The 14,992-nt window shown below is 42.5% G+C and overlaps 1 protein-coding gene across 2 annotated transcripts in view; it reads right to left on the minus strand.

Moving 5' to 3' along the window:
* LOC149012007 (phosphoinositide phosphatase SAC4-like) overlaps window positions 1-14,992 on the minus strand; it is a 58,074-nt gene that overhangs the window by 7,616 nt on the left and 35,466 nt on the right. For both annotated transcript variants that reach the window (XM_089163410.1, XM_089163408.1), the window contains exons 13-14: window positions 14,761-14,955; window positions 4,142-4,318 (exon numbers count right to left, since the gene is read on the minus strand). In XM_089163410.1, the coding sequence (XP_089019536.1) occupies window positions 4,142-4,318; window positions 14,761-14,955 (372 nt within the window). The remainder of the gene's footprint in view (window positions 1-4,141; window positions 4,319-14,760; window positions 14,956-14,992) is intronic.

A 14,992-nucleotide genomic window follows, 5' to 3' on the forward strand; every position in this document is an offset into this window, starting at 1 on the left:
AATACAAAAATGGCTGGCGGGAAAAAGAAGCAGCAGAAGATGAGAGATTTGAAGAATTTTGCAGTTTGCAGGCTTGTGCTTAAAAGGTTATTTTGGGGAAGAAGAAAATCAAGGAAAGTATACTAAGACTAATTTCTTTCCGTCAGTCACACAACAGCTGAGAAAGTCAAACAAGTCTCATCAACAAAAAGGAAACCAAATGGAAACCTCCTTATGAGAAACCTGAGAATCAAGAGTAAGTCTCTCCTCTCCAGCAGAAATATAGGAATCTAGAGTAACAGAGTTTCATCTACAACGATGATTCAAGAAAAAAATACCCCACGGAAAGCAGGGATGCAGTCTTGTGATCTCCTTCGTTTGAAGGTATTCTTCACTCTTAAGTCCTCTCAAATACACAAATGGTGGCAGGGAAAAAAAAGAAGAAAGAAAGAAAGAAAGCAAAAGATGAGAAAATTGAAGAATTTTGTAATTTGCAGGCTTGTTCCCAGGTCAATTCTATTATCATGAACCAGGGAAGGGCCAAGGGGTCAGTGATCTGATCTGGACCGAGTTACTAAAAATACCCCAAAACTCATAGTCAAATAGTAGAACAATCCTTGCTTCCTATCAGATCCAAGGATTAAAGGGGTCAATGCCTTCTTCAATCTCTGGTAGAATAATCAAATAGACTTAATCGGTCAACAAAACCTTCAAACCACAAAATATCAAAAACGAAAGCAGCCACATGGAATCAAGAACCCAACACCATATTTGAACAAATATGTGAACCTCACAGTGTAAGATTGGATTGCAAGAAACAGCAAACCCGTTATTTTTTTAACAGTGGAGCAATTGATACATCTTCCCTTGATACACCAATAAGTTTTGATTTGCAATGGCAACAACAGACTGTGATGAGCTTGATCCATAAATAAAGTCGACAGTGACCAACAGCAATAAGTGTTTTCAGTATTCAAAAACCAGGAAGAAATTAGACAATAAAACCAAGCATGAATTCTGCAACCTGATTACTCCAATAGCAACAGTAAATATCAGTTTCAGGGACCAATCCATAACATCAAAACAATGTAGCATAGGTCAGCAGCAAAAACCAAAGAATCTAAGAATATACTTCAATCTTCAGAATACGAGTTCCTTTCTTCTATGAACTACAAATTCCTTCTTCAAACAGAAACTAAGAAGACTGAAAACAGCAAAAACAGAAAGAAACGGGTACTGATCACCAAAGCTTCGATACCATGTAAACAATCACAATATTTGCAACCAGTATTGGGTAGAGAGAAGAAGAAAGAGAGATTGAGGGAGAAGAAGAGAGAACAATATATTTATGATAAACCGGAATACAATTACACAAGGATATAACTCCTAACTCTTATCTAATTAAGCCTAAAGCTTAACAAGAAACTGACTTAGATTAGTCATCTGATAGCTAAAGACCTAAAGCAACAAGGAAACCATGATAGGGGAAGTCCCCCTATCATGTTACATCATAATATCTCATACCTTAACAGAAGCAAAATTTCAAATAGGCTAAAGGGAAAACACATGAAAGAACTGTGAAATTAAAAAAAATGAATGACCTGATCTCCCAACATTTATTAAAGGTTCTGTAAATCCATAATTTTACCATTCAACAGGCAATTTTTATGTCTTTAGGGGCATCCACATCATGATGACCCCAACCAATCTAATCGGTCAAATTTCAACCAAAAATGAGAATGCTATAGTGAATACAAAGTTATAAAAGAATTACAAATGCCACCAGTATTAAGAAAATGTTCAGCATTCTTCTAATTTGCATGACATTGAGCCATGTTCCTGCCGCAATAATAAGCTTGCATTAGGATGAAAATTGACATGTGACTCTGAGATGTGGCAAATCCTCTATTACCTGTGCCCACCTATGTCCACATTTTTCACTCATGGAAACTAGTGAACGTTATAGAGTTCTCCAATTTTCCAATGAATTAAAGTAGATACAATCACACAAGTACTGCTTAAGAACCAAGAAAAACGGGAGAAAAAGCCTCCAGCTTTCACTGTTCTTACAGAACAGCAAAGAGTTGAAGCTTAAATTGATTCTGAGAAGAGACAGCCTAGCTAGCTGGCGTCCAAAATGTCCATATGTTGCATGACAAGTAAACTAACACAAGACTGGGTCAGCCAAGTATGGGATAGGACTGATAGGTTAAGCAGCAGCAGCAGCAGCAGCAGCAATTTTGTCAAAACAGTTGGATTCAGGTACCTAACATCTAGTGAAAAACCTACCACAACATTTTTTATTCAACTCATGAAGAGACTACCTATGACAGAGTAAGATCCACAAGGAAAAGTCAACTCGCAGCCAAGCCAAGGATCCTGAGCAAAGTGGGGCCCCAAGGTTAAGAATGCTTGAAAAGGGCTTTTATCTGAGTCAGCTGTTCCGTATGACTGCTTTAGGGCATGACCGCGGAAGTCAGCTCTCCTGATTTGTTTTTGGATTGATTGACTGCATGAATGTGCTCTTTAGACATGGGGCATTTATCCTATCTCTGGGCCCCCCTTTGAGGCCTTGACTGCTTGTTCAGAAGCACGTCCATTGTTCAATCAATGTTTACTTTTTCACCGTCTATGTTCATGGTTCAAGAACTTGGTTTTTGGAAGGTAAACTCAGTGGTCCAAAAAACTGAGTTGGACTCGGGTGTCACGAATTTGCTGCACCTTTTTGGTTGAAATAAAAAATCGACTTTGGGCGGGAAGCATAAAATTACAGAAGAAAAAAAGGGAGAACCTGGTGCCAAGGGCTTCTGCACAAGCAAAGTCTGATGTGGGCAATTTTCCTACACAGCTTTGGCCCAGCAATTTTGGCTGAGAGGCTGTTCGATACCTTGACCTCAAGCTACAACTGTCCCCCACCGACCATTGCACCAAGGCCTGCCCCTCACAAAATTAGAGTGAAATCTCCAGATATTAACTCATATTCCATCTCACCTTGCAATCCCAAACAAATGAGATATTATCAAAGATAATTCTGATGTACCCTTTATTCCTTATGTTATGCACATAGATGATAGCTCTTTCCTGATGATACTTGTGGAGTCTTCTCAGTCAATGTGCTTTCAGTTAAGCAACCAAAAAGGAGAATCCCCAAACCCAAGGAAATTGAAGGCACTTTACTAAGTCTCCTGGGCTGACCTTACTTTTAAGGAAAATCAAGTGCATAACCAAGACTGGCATTTCACTTCTGTATTGTCTGGATGCAACAAGACATAGGCAGCAGTGTGCGGGCCGTCCTCGAGTGAGAGACTTGTAAGGTCCTTCCTCATTCAGTAGTCACAATAGTATAGGCGGGATAAGATAGCACACAAATCCCCAGAAAAGGCTACCTTTTGCAAAAATGAAAGCTGCCAGTGTAAGTGTGTTGATATCTTATGTGCCCACTGGGACCCAACTTGGGTATGGACAGTAGACTGAACTAGCACAACACAGGAAAGGTTATAGGATGTGATTTAACTCAGTCCATTTACCTAACTCTTTCAGCCTAGGTCACTGCACTACATGGATAAAAGAGACACTTTTCCATGTCTCGTTTAAATAAGAAAAGACAACACCCTGTACTAGCATAAACAAATGTGTAATGCAAGGTTTGCCAGACACTAGACATTGACAAGTCTGATGTAGATGTGACTAATTCACAAGGTCCCTCATGATTGTAATGATGTGGATTAGCCACATGGCCCACATCTGATGACAATGAAATGCAGATCAGAGCCAACAATACTGAACAATTCGATTTTTGCATTGCCGGAATCAACCACTTCACTAGGAAGATGAGAATGTAGATATCTTTAATCATCAGAATTTGAAGAGAAGGCTCAAGAACCTCGTAGATCCAACCGAGATGGTAAGTCTTTTTGAATATGTAGTCTTGGTGGCCAAATATGCATTCATGATGTATTTAGTTCTGCCGGTGGAAAAATGGCAGAAATTGGGATTGGTCCATGGAATTAGAAAAGAGTTGACTATTTCACACTAGCCAAATGCCATTGTTGAAACCTAGGCCGGATTAAATTTAACTTCTACTGGGTTCCCCATAACAGGAAACCTTCTCCATAAGAAAATTAGATTCAAAATTCACGAAAGAATTATTGAAAAACTTTACCCATCAGTTATTTCTTCCCCCCATGAGTTTCCGGAGGAAGACAGCCAGTCAACATCAAGAAAGTTTGAACAGCTGAATGTATCACGATGCTCATTGAGATAAATCTGGTTGCTTTCAATACATTGGTATTTCTGCATTTCTGTAAATAGCTGCTTTCCAGCCATTGATGGTGTGTACCTGCAGGAAAACCAGTAAGTTGAATCAAACATTTGAAGCCAGACAATTCAGAGATCACTACATTTCAGGATACTGAAAATAGGGTTCATCTGGGGAGTTGCCCATGAGTTGGATACTGGAGAACCGACTATCAGATGAATGGGATATCCACCATCTTATCAACAAAACTAACCAAATTCAACTTAGCAAAAAAAGAGTAAATGGAACAGAGTAAGTTGCAACATATAAAATAGGCAGTAATCTTGATAAGAAATTTCCATATAGATAAACCAAATAGGTAGAAACTCGGCAGTATAGACTTGGTTATCTATTTCTTAGATGTTTTTAATCTGATAATGACATCCCTGATATATGTCCCAGGTACCAAAGTGTGCTACGTAATGTAAGTCATTTCCAAATTATCATGAAAACCTTTTTCGTTCCCCCAGTTAAAGAGCTTTTACAAGTAAATAAATAACCTCTGAATTGACAGAATTTTACACCTCATCAAAACAAGAACTGTTGTTATCCCAGAAGGGGGAAAAAGCAAGATTGATAACTTATTTTTCACCATCTTTGGTTACAACCATGGAACATTGTGTCGGCTATATCGCCGACACACGGCGATATATCGCCGTGTCGCTGGGGGGCGACATGATTCCCCCCAGCGACACGATAAATTCACAAAGTCGACGATTTGTTCGACCGTTGGTGATATATCCCTGATTTCTCGGCGATATATCGCCAATGTCAGTGGAGGGGGTGGCGGTGGACTTGGTGGAGGTGCAGGCGGGGGACTGGGTGGAGGAGCTGGTGGCAGACTCGGTGGAGGAGCTGGTGGTGGACTAGGAGGAGGTGCTGGAGGTGGTGCTGGCGGAGGACTGGGTGGAGCCTGGAGGAGCTGGTGGTGGACTTGGTGGAGGTGCAGGCGGGGGACTGGGTGGAGGAGCTGGTGGCGGACTGGGTGGAGGAGCTGGTGGTGGACTAGGAGGAGGTGCTGGAGGTGGTGCTGGCAGAGGACTGGGTGGAGCCTGGAGGAGCTGGTGGTGGACTTGGTGGATGTGCAGGAGGTGGACTGGGTGGAGGAGCTGGTGGTGGTGCTGGTGGTGGTGCTGGCGAAGGACTTGGTGGTGTTGCTGGTGGAGGTGCAGGAGGAGGTCTGGGTGGTGGTGCTGGTGGAGCAGCAGGAGCTGGAGGAGGTGGAGGGTTTGGTGGTGGTGGAGTTGGTGCAGGAGGAGGGTTTGGAGCAGGAGGTGGTGTTGGTGGTGCAGGTGGTGGTGGCTTTCGGTGCTGGTGATGGATTTGGTGGCAGAGCCGATTTTGGCGTCAGTGCTGGTGGCGGTGGTCACTGATTCACTCTCAAATCACTACACGGTGGCGGTGGTCACTGATTCAAAAAATCGCCTGACATTTCGGCTGGTGTCGCCATGTCAACATGTTGAACCTTGGTTACAACTGGCTTTCCCATCAAAGATTTATTTAACGGTTTATTGAAATAAATAGGATAGGAAAGATAGTAACAACAGATATTTGATGGGAAACACCATTCAGCAGCCGTAATCAATGTTCAAGCTCTCACCAAGGTCTCGGTAAATATACTGGTTTTTCATGTACCAATACAAACAATCCATGAAATAACAGATGCACAGAATCTAGACTAAAATTGCGACCTGTCTCCATAATTTAGGCAAAATCAGGGTTTGCCGGTTTTGAGGGGTTTCGAAGCCGGGAATAGGATGAAACTTGGTTTGAGTACTTAATCTGAAGACAGGATATAACAGTCCAACACTCCAACCTAGGGTTAAAACCGGCGGCTTGAAAATTCACTTTCAGAAAGTGGGGTTTTAGGGATATCTAAGGCTTGATGGAACTTAGAGAGGAGACAGTTTTGGACTGAAAGTAGGACCAAGTCCTATGGTAATGGCGGGGATGTTTTCCACCCAAAATCAGTAATTCAGATTGAGGTATAATCTGCACCACTTTTTAGGTTTTAGGATAAAATTTAGGTAACCGGATTTGATGGAACCACGAGTCTAAGGTTAGGGTTTGTGTTGTGATTTTAGGTGGCTGCCCAGGAGTTTCCAGTTAAGTAATAGAAGGGTTTTAGGGGTTCCATCACAATCGAAGCCTACTGAAAGTAGAGTTCCAGATCTGAATTCTATAGGAGTAGAAACTCAGATTTGAAAAATGAAGTCCTAGGTCAACTAGGATTGGGTTAGGGTTTGGAGGAATGGCATTTCGGGTTTCATCGACTAGGGTTGGAAGAAGGGTTAGGTTGCTGGTTAAGTTTGACAGAACTGATTTCTATCACAATCCTCTCAACTAGAATGGATCTAATTGATTAGAAACTAACAAAATCAGATTTCTGGAAAATTAGAACTTTCTGCAAATCTCAAGGTTGAAGATGAAGTGCAGAATTTTCAAAGTCACTGAAAACAAATCAGATTTGCAGAAACTAAGGGTAGGACTGGATTCTAGGGCTTCCTGCGATCCCAATGGGTTGCATGGGGCTGGGATTAAAGGACTCCTAAAAGGACTAGGATATAGTAGCGCAGGGAAGAAGAAGGAAGGGGGAGGGTGTTACGGTTACTGTTTTATAAAGAAGAACTTGAGGAATAGAAAGGAGAGGCAGAAGAAGACAGTAGAAGGCTGTAGAGATAAGAGATGAATTTAATGCAAGGAAAGTAATTTCTTTCTTGTCCTCTGTTCAAGCTGTCAGTACATTTATAGTGGGCCAAGGCCGTTACAGATCTGAGATCTGGCATAAGAAACAAACGTGAAATGAAAAAAGGAACCAATACTCTAAATTGAATAATTCACCCAGCACTAACTCCAATTGCCATTCTATTCATAATCTTCTAGAACAACAGGCCTTTACAACACGAAGTCTTAACTCCTGAACTGTGTCAATTCCTGGTTGCTGAGCATGTTCCCAGCACTGTCCGTAACATTACCCTCTCCTGGGGAGAGAACCTTGTCCACAAGGTTCAAACTTGGGTACTGCCGGCGAAGGAGATGGAGATCTTCCCAGCTGGCATCTTCAGGTAGGAGACCATGCCACTGAACAAGAACTTGAGTGAAGGAGTTTCCGTGACGACGAACCTGACGGTGCTACAAGATGGCAAGAGGTGCCGGATTTGGGGGTGGAATTGCAGCAGGGATTGTTGAGGTAAGAGGTGGAAGTTTTCCAATGTATGGCTTGAGAAGCGACACATGGAAAACATTGTGTATTCTGGCATCAGGCGGTAGATCAAGCTGGTAAGATACCTTGCCGATGTGTGCCAAAATCCAGTAAGGGCCGTAGTAGTGCTTTGCCAATTTGTGATTGGAACCAAGAGCCAATGTCGTCTGTCGATATGGTTGGATTTTCACAAACACCCACTCGTTGATTGCATATGAGCGATCAATGCGCTTGAGATTGGCTTGGCTTTTCATGCGATCCTGCGCTCTCAGAAGATTGTTGCACAAGATCGTTAGGGCTGCATTGCTGCAAGCAGATCGTGGTCAATGGAATCATTTGAGGGGGCTCCGGCAATATAGCGAATGAGGGTTGGTGGAGAGCGACCATAGACATTGTGGAATGGTGTCGTTCTGGTAGCCATGTGAAACGCCTTATTGTACCAAATACTATGCCCATGGCAGCTGTTGTACCCACCGTGTAGGGATCTCAATCAGAGAAGCTACGCAAATAGGTCTTTAAGCAGCGGTTTAGCAACCTCTGTTTGCCCATCGGTTTGCGGATGGTATGCCGTGCTTATGGACAAGGTAGTACCTTGTAAGCTGAATAATTCTTGCCAAAAAGAGATGAGGCAGAGGGGGTCACAATCACTAACCAGAGTCTTGGGCTACCCATGAAGTCGTACGATGTCTTTAAGGAACACTATAGCAACTTTCAAAGCAGTGAAGTGAGGAGCGAGTGCTGTGAAGTGGGCATACTTACTGAGCCTATCAACGACCACCATGATTGCATTTTTGCCAGAGCTAAGAGGGAGGCCAGTAATAAAATCCATGGACAAGTCTTCCCAGATCTAGTTGGAACAAGCAATGGTTGTAAGAGTCCGGCGGGTTTTGAATGCGCGGGTTTTACGCGTTGGCAAACGACGCATTCAGCAATGAATTTATGCACATCATGTCGCATCCCTTTCCAAAGCAACTTTGTAGCAATTCGCTTGTAAGTGTGAAACCACCCCGAGTGACCTCCTTGTAAGCTACAATGAAACTCATGGAGGAATTGTTGTTGCAGGGCAATGGGGATGACGAGTCGATGTCGGTAATATAGAACGCCATCTTGAAACAAGTAACCCGCTATTGCGTTGGCATTGGAAGAGATGGCCTGTAAAATTTCTTGCAACTCTAGTGACATTGCTGTTTTTGCCTTCAGCTCAAGTAAAAAATCCCATTGAAGTTGACCCAGTGATTAATGATAGAAGTGTGGCGGTTCAAGTTGGTTTTGTGGACCAAGTGGTTCGCTCAACTTGCCCTGTGCAGATGAAATATGAACATTGTGGGCCTGATGGGCCAAATTATCTGGAGCAGATTCATGGGCGCGATAAAGGGCATCAGCAGCCCCATTGTCTTTACCTGGTTTATACCGTATCTCAAAGACATAACCCACTAATTTAGTTAGCCACTTTGCTTGTTCCGGTGTTTGGATGGTTTGGGCCGTGAGCTCTCGTAAACTTCGTTGGTCTAATAGAATGATAAATTTCCAACCCAATAAGTATTGGCGCCATCGATTCACAGCCTGAGTAATAGCATACATCTCCCGAACATAAGTAGAACTGAGTTGCATGGTAGGAGTTAATTTCTTACTGCAATAAGCAATAGGGTGATCTGCTTGAACCAACACAGCACCAATACCACTTCCAGAAGCATCGGTCTCCACAATAAAAGTATCTTGAAATTTTGGAAGGGCTAGGACAGGGGCTTGAGTAAGAATATATTTTAGCCGTTAGAATGTTGTTTGGGCCTCAGTCCAATGAAAGCTACCCTTTTTGAGAAGTGCGGTGAGTGGAGCTACTACCCATGCATACTGCTTGATAAAACGTCTATAGTAACCAATTAATCCAAGAAATCCCCTGAGCCCTTTTAGGGTGGTTGGAGTGGGCCAAGCTTGTATGGCTGTCACTTTAGATTAATCCACCTGCAAGCCTTGGGAGGAAACCACATGGCCCAAGTATTCTACACTTTGTTGTCCAAAGGAGCATTTAGAAAATTTTGCAAATAACTGATGGGCCTGCAATACCTCCAGGACTAACTGTAAACGTTGTAGATGGGCTTGCCAAGACAGGCTATAGATCAACAAATCATCAAAGAATATTAGCACAAACCGGTGCATATAGGGCCTAAAAATAGAATTCATCATGAAATGAAATGTGGAAAGGGCGTTCGTGAGGCCGAATGGCATCACCATAAACTCATAGTGACCTTCATGAATGCGGAACGCAGTTTTAGATATATTCGCTGGCTTTACTCGAAATTGATGGTACCCTGACCTGAGGTCCATCTTTGAAAAGAATTTAGCACCATGCAATTCATCAAAAAGCTCATCAATAGTAGGTATAGGAAAGTGGTCCTTAACTGTTACGGCATTTAATGCTCTATAGTCAACACAAAAGCGCCAAGTGCCATCTTGTTTTTTAACCAACAAGACCGGTGAGGAGAATGGACTGGTGCTAGGTCGGATTATCCCACTTGCCAACATCTGATTCACCTGGGTCTCAATCTCTGTCTTCTGAAAGTAAGGATAGCGGTAGGGTCTAACATTGATGGGCTCAATATCAGGTAAAAAAGGAATTGAGTGATCCTGCTCTCTAATGAGTGGTAGGCCCTTGGGCTCTTCAAAAATGACTATAAATGTCTTTAGCAGTTGGTCTAATGTAGGATCCATTGTCTTGGGTTCATTATGGGCCAAGGAATGAAGTTCCATTCGGAATAGGGCCCATCCCATTCCATTATCCTTAACTTTTCTTAGGCCTTGATATGTAATGGATTCGGGCCCATTAGGTCCATTCCAATGCAACTGTATCATATTGGGTCCACTTTGAAACTAGACAAGTCTTTGGCTGTAGTCAAATATTATTGGGCCTAAGCAGGCCATCCACTAGACCCCTAATACCAGGTCTGCCCCACACAGAGGTAGAATATATGCATCAATCCTCATAGAGTAATTTTAAATAGTAACAAGTAAATTACGTACCAGCCCTTCACAAATCAATCTATTCCCATCGTCGACCATAACGTGCACATTGGTAACCGCCTCTACAGTACGATTCAGGCGTTGGAGCATGTGGTTCAAAAGGAAATTGTGAGTGTTGCCACTGTCAAGCAAGATCTGAGCGGTTTTTCCAGCCACCATTCCTGTGAACCGTATTGTCGTTGGTGAGGAAATGCCAGTGAGCGAATGATATGATAGTTTAGTGGCTGCCTCTTCAGGGAGTCAGTCACTTGTCATTTGTGCATCGACATCAACAGGATCTTCATAACCTTCATCTTCACACTCCAACAAGAAGAGTTGTTTAGTCTTGCACCTATGTTCGGGAATGAACTTCTCGTCACAATTGTAACATTATCCCTTTTCCTTACGCTGCTGCATTTCCGTGGGTGTTAACCTCTTGATTGGAATGTTGGAGCTGGATATAGAGTTCTGTAATAAGGGTATTTTGGAATGGTAAGGCGCAGAATTGGCCAGAGGTCGAGTGGGAATCGTTGTTACCCTGGTGGATCCTCTTTTTAAGTCGTTTAACTTCTGCTCCTGAATTCTGGCCAACATTACCGCATCCATGAAATCCACTGGTGGGAATGACTTCACCTCACTTCTGATATCAGATCTGAGCCCGGACATAAAGCAACTAGTCAAGTAGTCAGTAGGTAAACCATCAACTCGATTGGCTAGGGCTTCGAACTAGGTCTGATAATTCTCCATTGTGGACGTTTGCATAAGTTTTGATAGAGATTCACGAGGATTGTCATACACCGTCGGGCCAAAACAGATTTCCCAAGCTCTCGTAAATGTCGTCCAAGTAGTGAACAACTTTGATTTGGTAATCCACTGGAACCACTACAGGGCGAGCCCTTCCATATGGATGGATGCTATTGACAAACGCTGATCCTCAGGCATACCATGAAATTCAAAAAATTTCTCCGCTCGAAATATCCAACCAGTAGGATTGGTGCCGTCGAATAGAGGGAAATCCACTCTGGCAGCTCGAGTTTGAATTGAATGGGAAGAAATTGAACTTGCAAATCCAGGAGGGGTTCCTAGGATTCCCCTATTATCGGTTGTTGGTGTCACAGGTGCAACTCTTCCATCCATGGTGGTAAGTTTAGCCATGATTTCTGCTTGGATGGTTTGTTGTTCTAACATCGCGCCATTTTGCTCCACCATAGCATATTGCAGCGAACTGATTTTAGTTGCATGATCTGTTGATGCAGCGCTCAGTTGACATAGGATCCCTTCTTTTCAAGCTCGCGTTCCTTCAGCCATGGCAGGATCCGGCAAGTCGGACCAAATGTTACGGTTACTGTTTTCTAAAGAAGAACTTGAGGAATAGAAAGGAGAGGCAGAAGAGACAAGGAGAAGAAGACAGTAGAAGGCTGTAGAGATAAGAGACGAATTTAATGCGAGGAAAGTAATTTCTCTTGTCCTCTGTTCAAGCTGTCAATAAATTTATAGTGGGCCAAGGCCGTTACAGATCAGAGATCTGGCATAAGAAACAAACATGAAATGAAACAGGAACCAATACAAATTGAATAATTCGCCCAGCACTAACTCCAATTGCCATTCTATTCGTAATCTTCTACAAGAACAGGCCTTTTGCCTTTTCGACACGAACGTCTTAACTCCTGAACTGTGTCAATTCCTGGTTTCTGAGCACGTTCCACGGCAGTGTCCATAACAGAGGGTCTCTAGTGCTAGGGGAACGGGCTGAAATTGCAGAAAATTTAAAGGAGGGGGTCGGGTGAATTGTGATGGAAGGGGATGGGTTTCCAGGTTCAATAGAAGGGAAGGGGTCTGAGGAACTACGGAGGAAGGAGGACTGCGCGTAAGAGAGGTGAAGGGGTAGGGAGGCTTGCAGACAGAGGATGGGGGTTAGGGATGGTGGGGAAAGGGCTGTAACTTGGTTGCTCGAATCTTGAGGAAAGCATGCTGAGATGACTGCTTGGATGCTTGAATGCTTAAGGCTCTTGAAGAATTAGAATACTTGAAAGCTTTGACAACTATCAGGGCCTACCCACACAGGAGATTCTGAACTCTAACACTCAATATTCTTTATTCTTCAAAAACTGAGAAGTAACATTACAAAGAGGCTATTTATAGCCTAACTGAACAGACTCTAACTTAACTTAGGAGATCCTCATCAGATAAAGATTCCTTTACTACTCCAACTGGACTCTTTAAACACTTATCTAATGGAATCAAATTACTACGTGATCTCAGCCCTAGGATCTGAAATCTCACACTTAAAGTTATCTTTAATAGCACATGCTAATAAGATAACTTAAGACTCAAGTAACCAACTTAACATCAAATTGGACTCTTTCAAACACAACTTCAACTAAAAAAAAAAACTCTACTCCAACACAAACCCAACTTAAGCTACCGAACTGGACTCAACTAAAATTCTGGAATATTCTAATAATAAATCCAGAAAAATAATAGAAAATAAGGGCCAAAATGCCCAAAATACCCCTCCAAAGGGGTTCAGGCAGCTCATGGGAGCTTCTTAGATCCATCCTGGGGGGCCAACTTAGGGTTTCGGACAGGGGGGCCATGTGTTCACATCAGGATTTTAGGCTTTCAAGGGTAGAATTAGAGGGGCTTTGGATTGAAGGCTAGGTTTACAGGGACAAGAGATTTCAAAATGGAGAGTTTGTGATGGTAGGACCCATTGGACCTGAGGATAGATCAGGCTAGGGTTTGGTTTGAATGGTCTAATGGAGTTGATCCAAATAAAACAAGGCAGAAAGAGAGTAGATGGGAATGAAGGTCTGCTTACAGGGCAGCAGGCCTGTAATGGCAATCAAAGGTGAAGACTGGTTCCACAGTCAGCTGTAGGAGGCAGGGTTTTAACCACCTAGCATCCAAGGGAATTCCACCTGGGCTTTAAACCACCAGGAAACATCAAACACCAGAAACGTTCATACACAAGAAGGGATCTTGCAAGCAACTGCTCAAGCAATATAACAAACACTGGAACTAGTTATATGCAGCTATTGAGTGGGGCACAAACAGAGGGCTAGACAGCCTTACAAAAGGAGTCCTAGCACTGATAGGCCTTGACTTATAACAGGACTGAATAGAGTCAATAGACACAAACTCAACTTAGGACAGCTCATAAGTCATAATCTCCCACACGTGGAGGCGTACATACTAGACTAGTAGGCTAGTCATGTGACACCGCTAGTTGACCAACTGAAATAATCATAAGTGCTGAAAAAACTGCTATGTATATAGCCCAACATACTACTAGTTTTGGTACAAATGTTTGTGGTACTACTAAGGCAGCTTCTCGTATTTTTCTTGTGGATGTGAGCCTGTGGATCTGCATCACCCCCTGGTCGAAGGTCCCCTTAAACTAGACCTTGAATACTCCAAAACATAAGCTAGATCTGATGGTCAAATCTACCCAATTGGGTACTCATTTTGAACTAAAAACTGCTCTGTAAAGAAAGCATCCACAGGTCAGAAATCAAAGCTATTCTATAAGAAATCAATACCAACAGAACAGTATACCAGTAGATGGTTGAAGTCTGAACTAACATAAAAAGAGAAGGGAAACAAGCACAGAATAGAGCAACGTCAATTGATCAAGGAACTAGAACAGCACCTTATTGAAGAGACAGAGAGAGAGAGGACAGGAAGAAAAGAGATAACTATGGCTTCCCACCAAGGATACGGATACAAATATGTTTTTCAAGGATCTCCCACTCTGTGCCAGATCATACAGCATTCCGTTGAAGCAAAGCTCAATTCTGTTATCCATCTAAATCGTGTATGTAGCTAATGGCCATCACAAGTATTTATAGAAATCTGAATAACATTACCATGCTATCCAAGAAAGTAGAAGAAAATTGCTAATAGGAAGTAGGAGCACAACTTCAGAAATATAATTCTAAAGGAGAACATCTCATACAGTGATACTCAGGTCACAACATTCAAATCTTACTAAATAACTAAGCAAGCCAAATTCCACGGGCATACATCAACCCATTTTCCAGGGCCAGAGAAAACACATGGGATTGAAGGAACCTAAGGTTGGTTTCTGAAAAAAAATACATCAACTTTATAAGGGTTATCTGCATCCTTAATTTCTTTCCATTCTTCTTTTTTCTTAAATCATGGTCATTGCATACATCACCAAATTCATCATCGGATCTTTAAAGAACATTGAAAGGAACTGGATGTTTGGATAGCAAAAGAAGCACTTCATGGGCAATTTTTCAGGAAAGTATAAGCCAACCTTGAACATGATAGATCACTCCCACAGCTTGAGATTTCTGGCGTGGACTCTGAAAAACCCTTGCAACCTCCTCCTTGAATACTTTCAGGCACGGCCGAGTTAGAATGTTTCTTCCGCACAACATTTGTTGCTGATACAGGTGTGGTACTTTCACTAAGTATGTTGCCATCTGAAAAAGACCTATTGAAATTTGACCTACAAATAGAGGAAACTATCACTAACAGAGCTGCAC

The sequence above is a fragment of the Hakea prostrata genome, chromosome 7 (genome assembly GCF_041222555.1).
Source record: "Hakea prostrata isolate BN-2017 chromosome 7, UWA_Hpros_2, whole genome shotgun sequence".
Lineage (NCBI taxonomy): Eukaryota > Viridiplantae > Streptophyta > Magnoliopsida > Proteales > Proteaceae > Hakea > Hakea prostrata.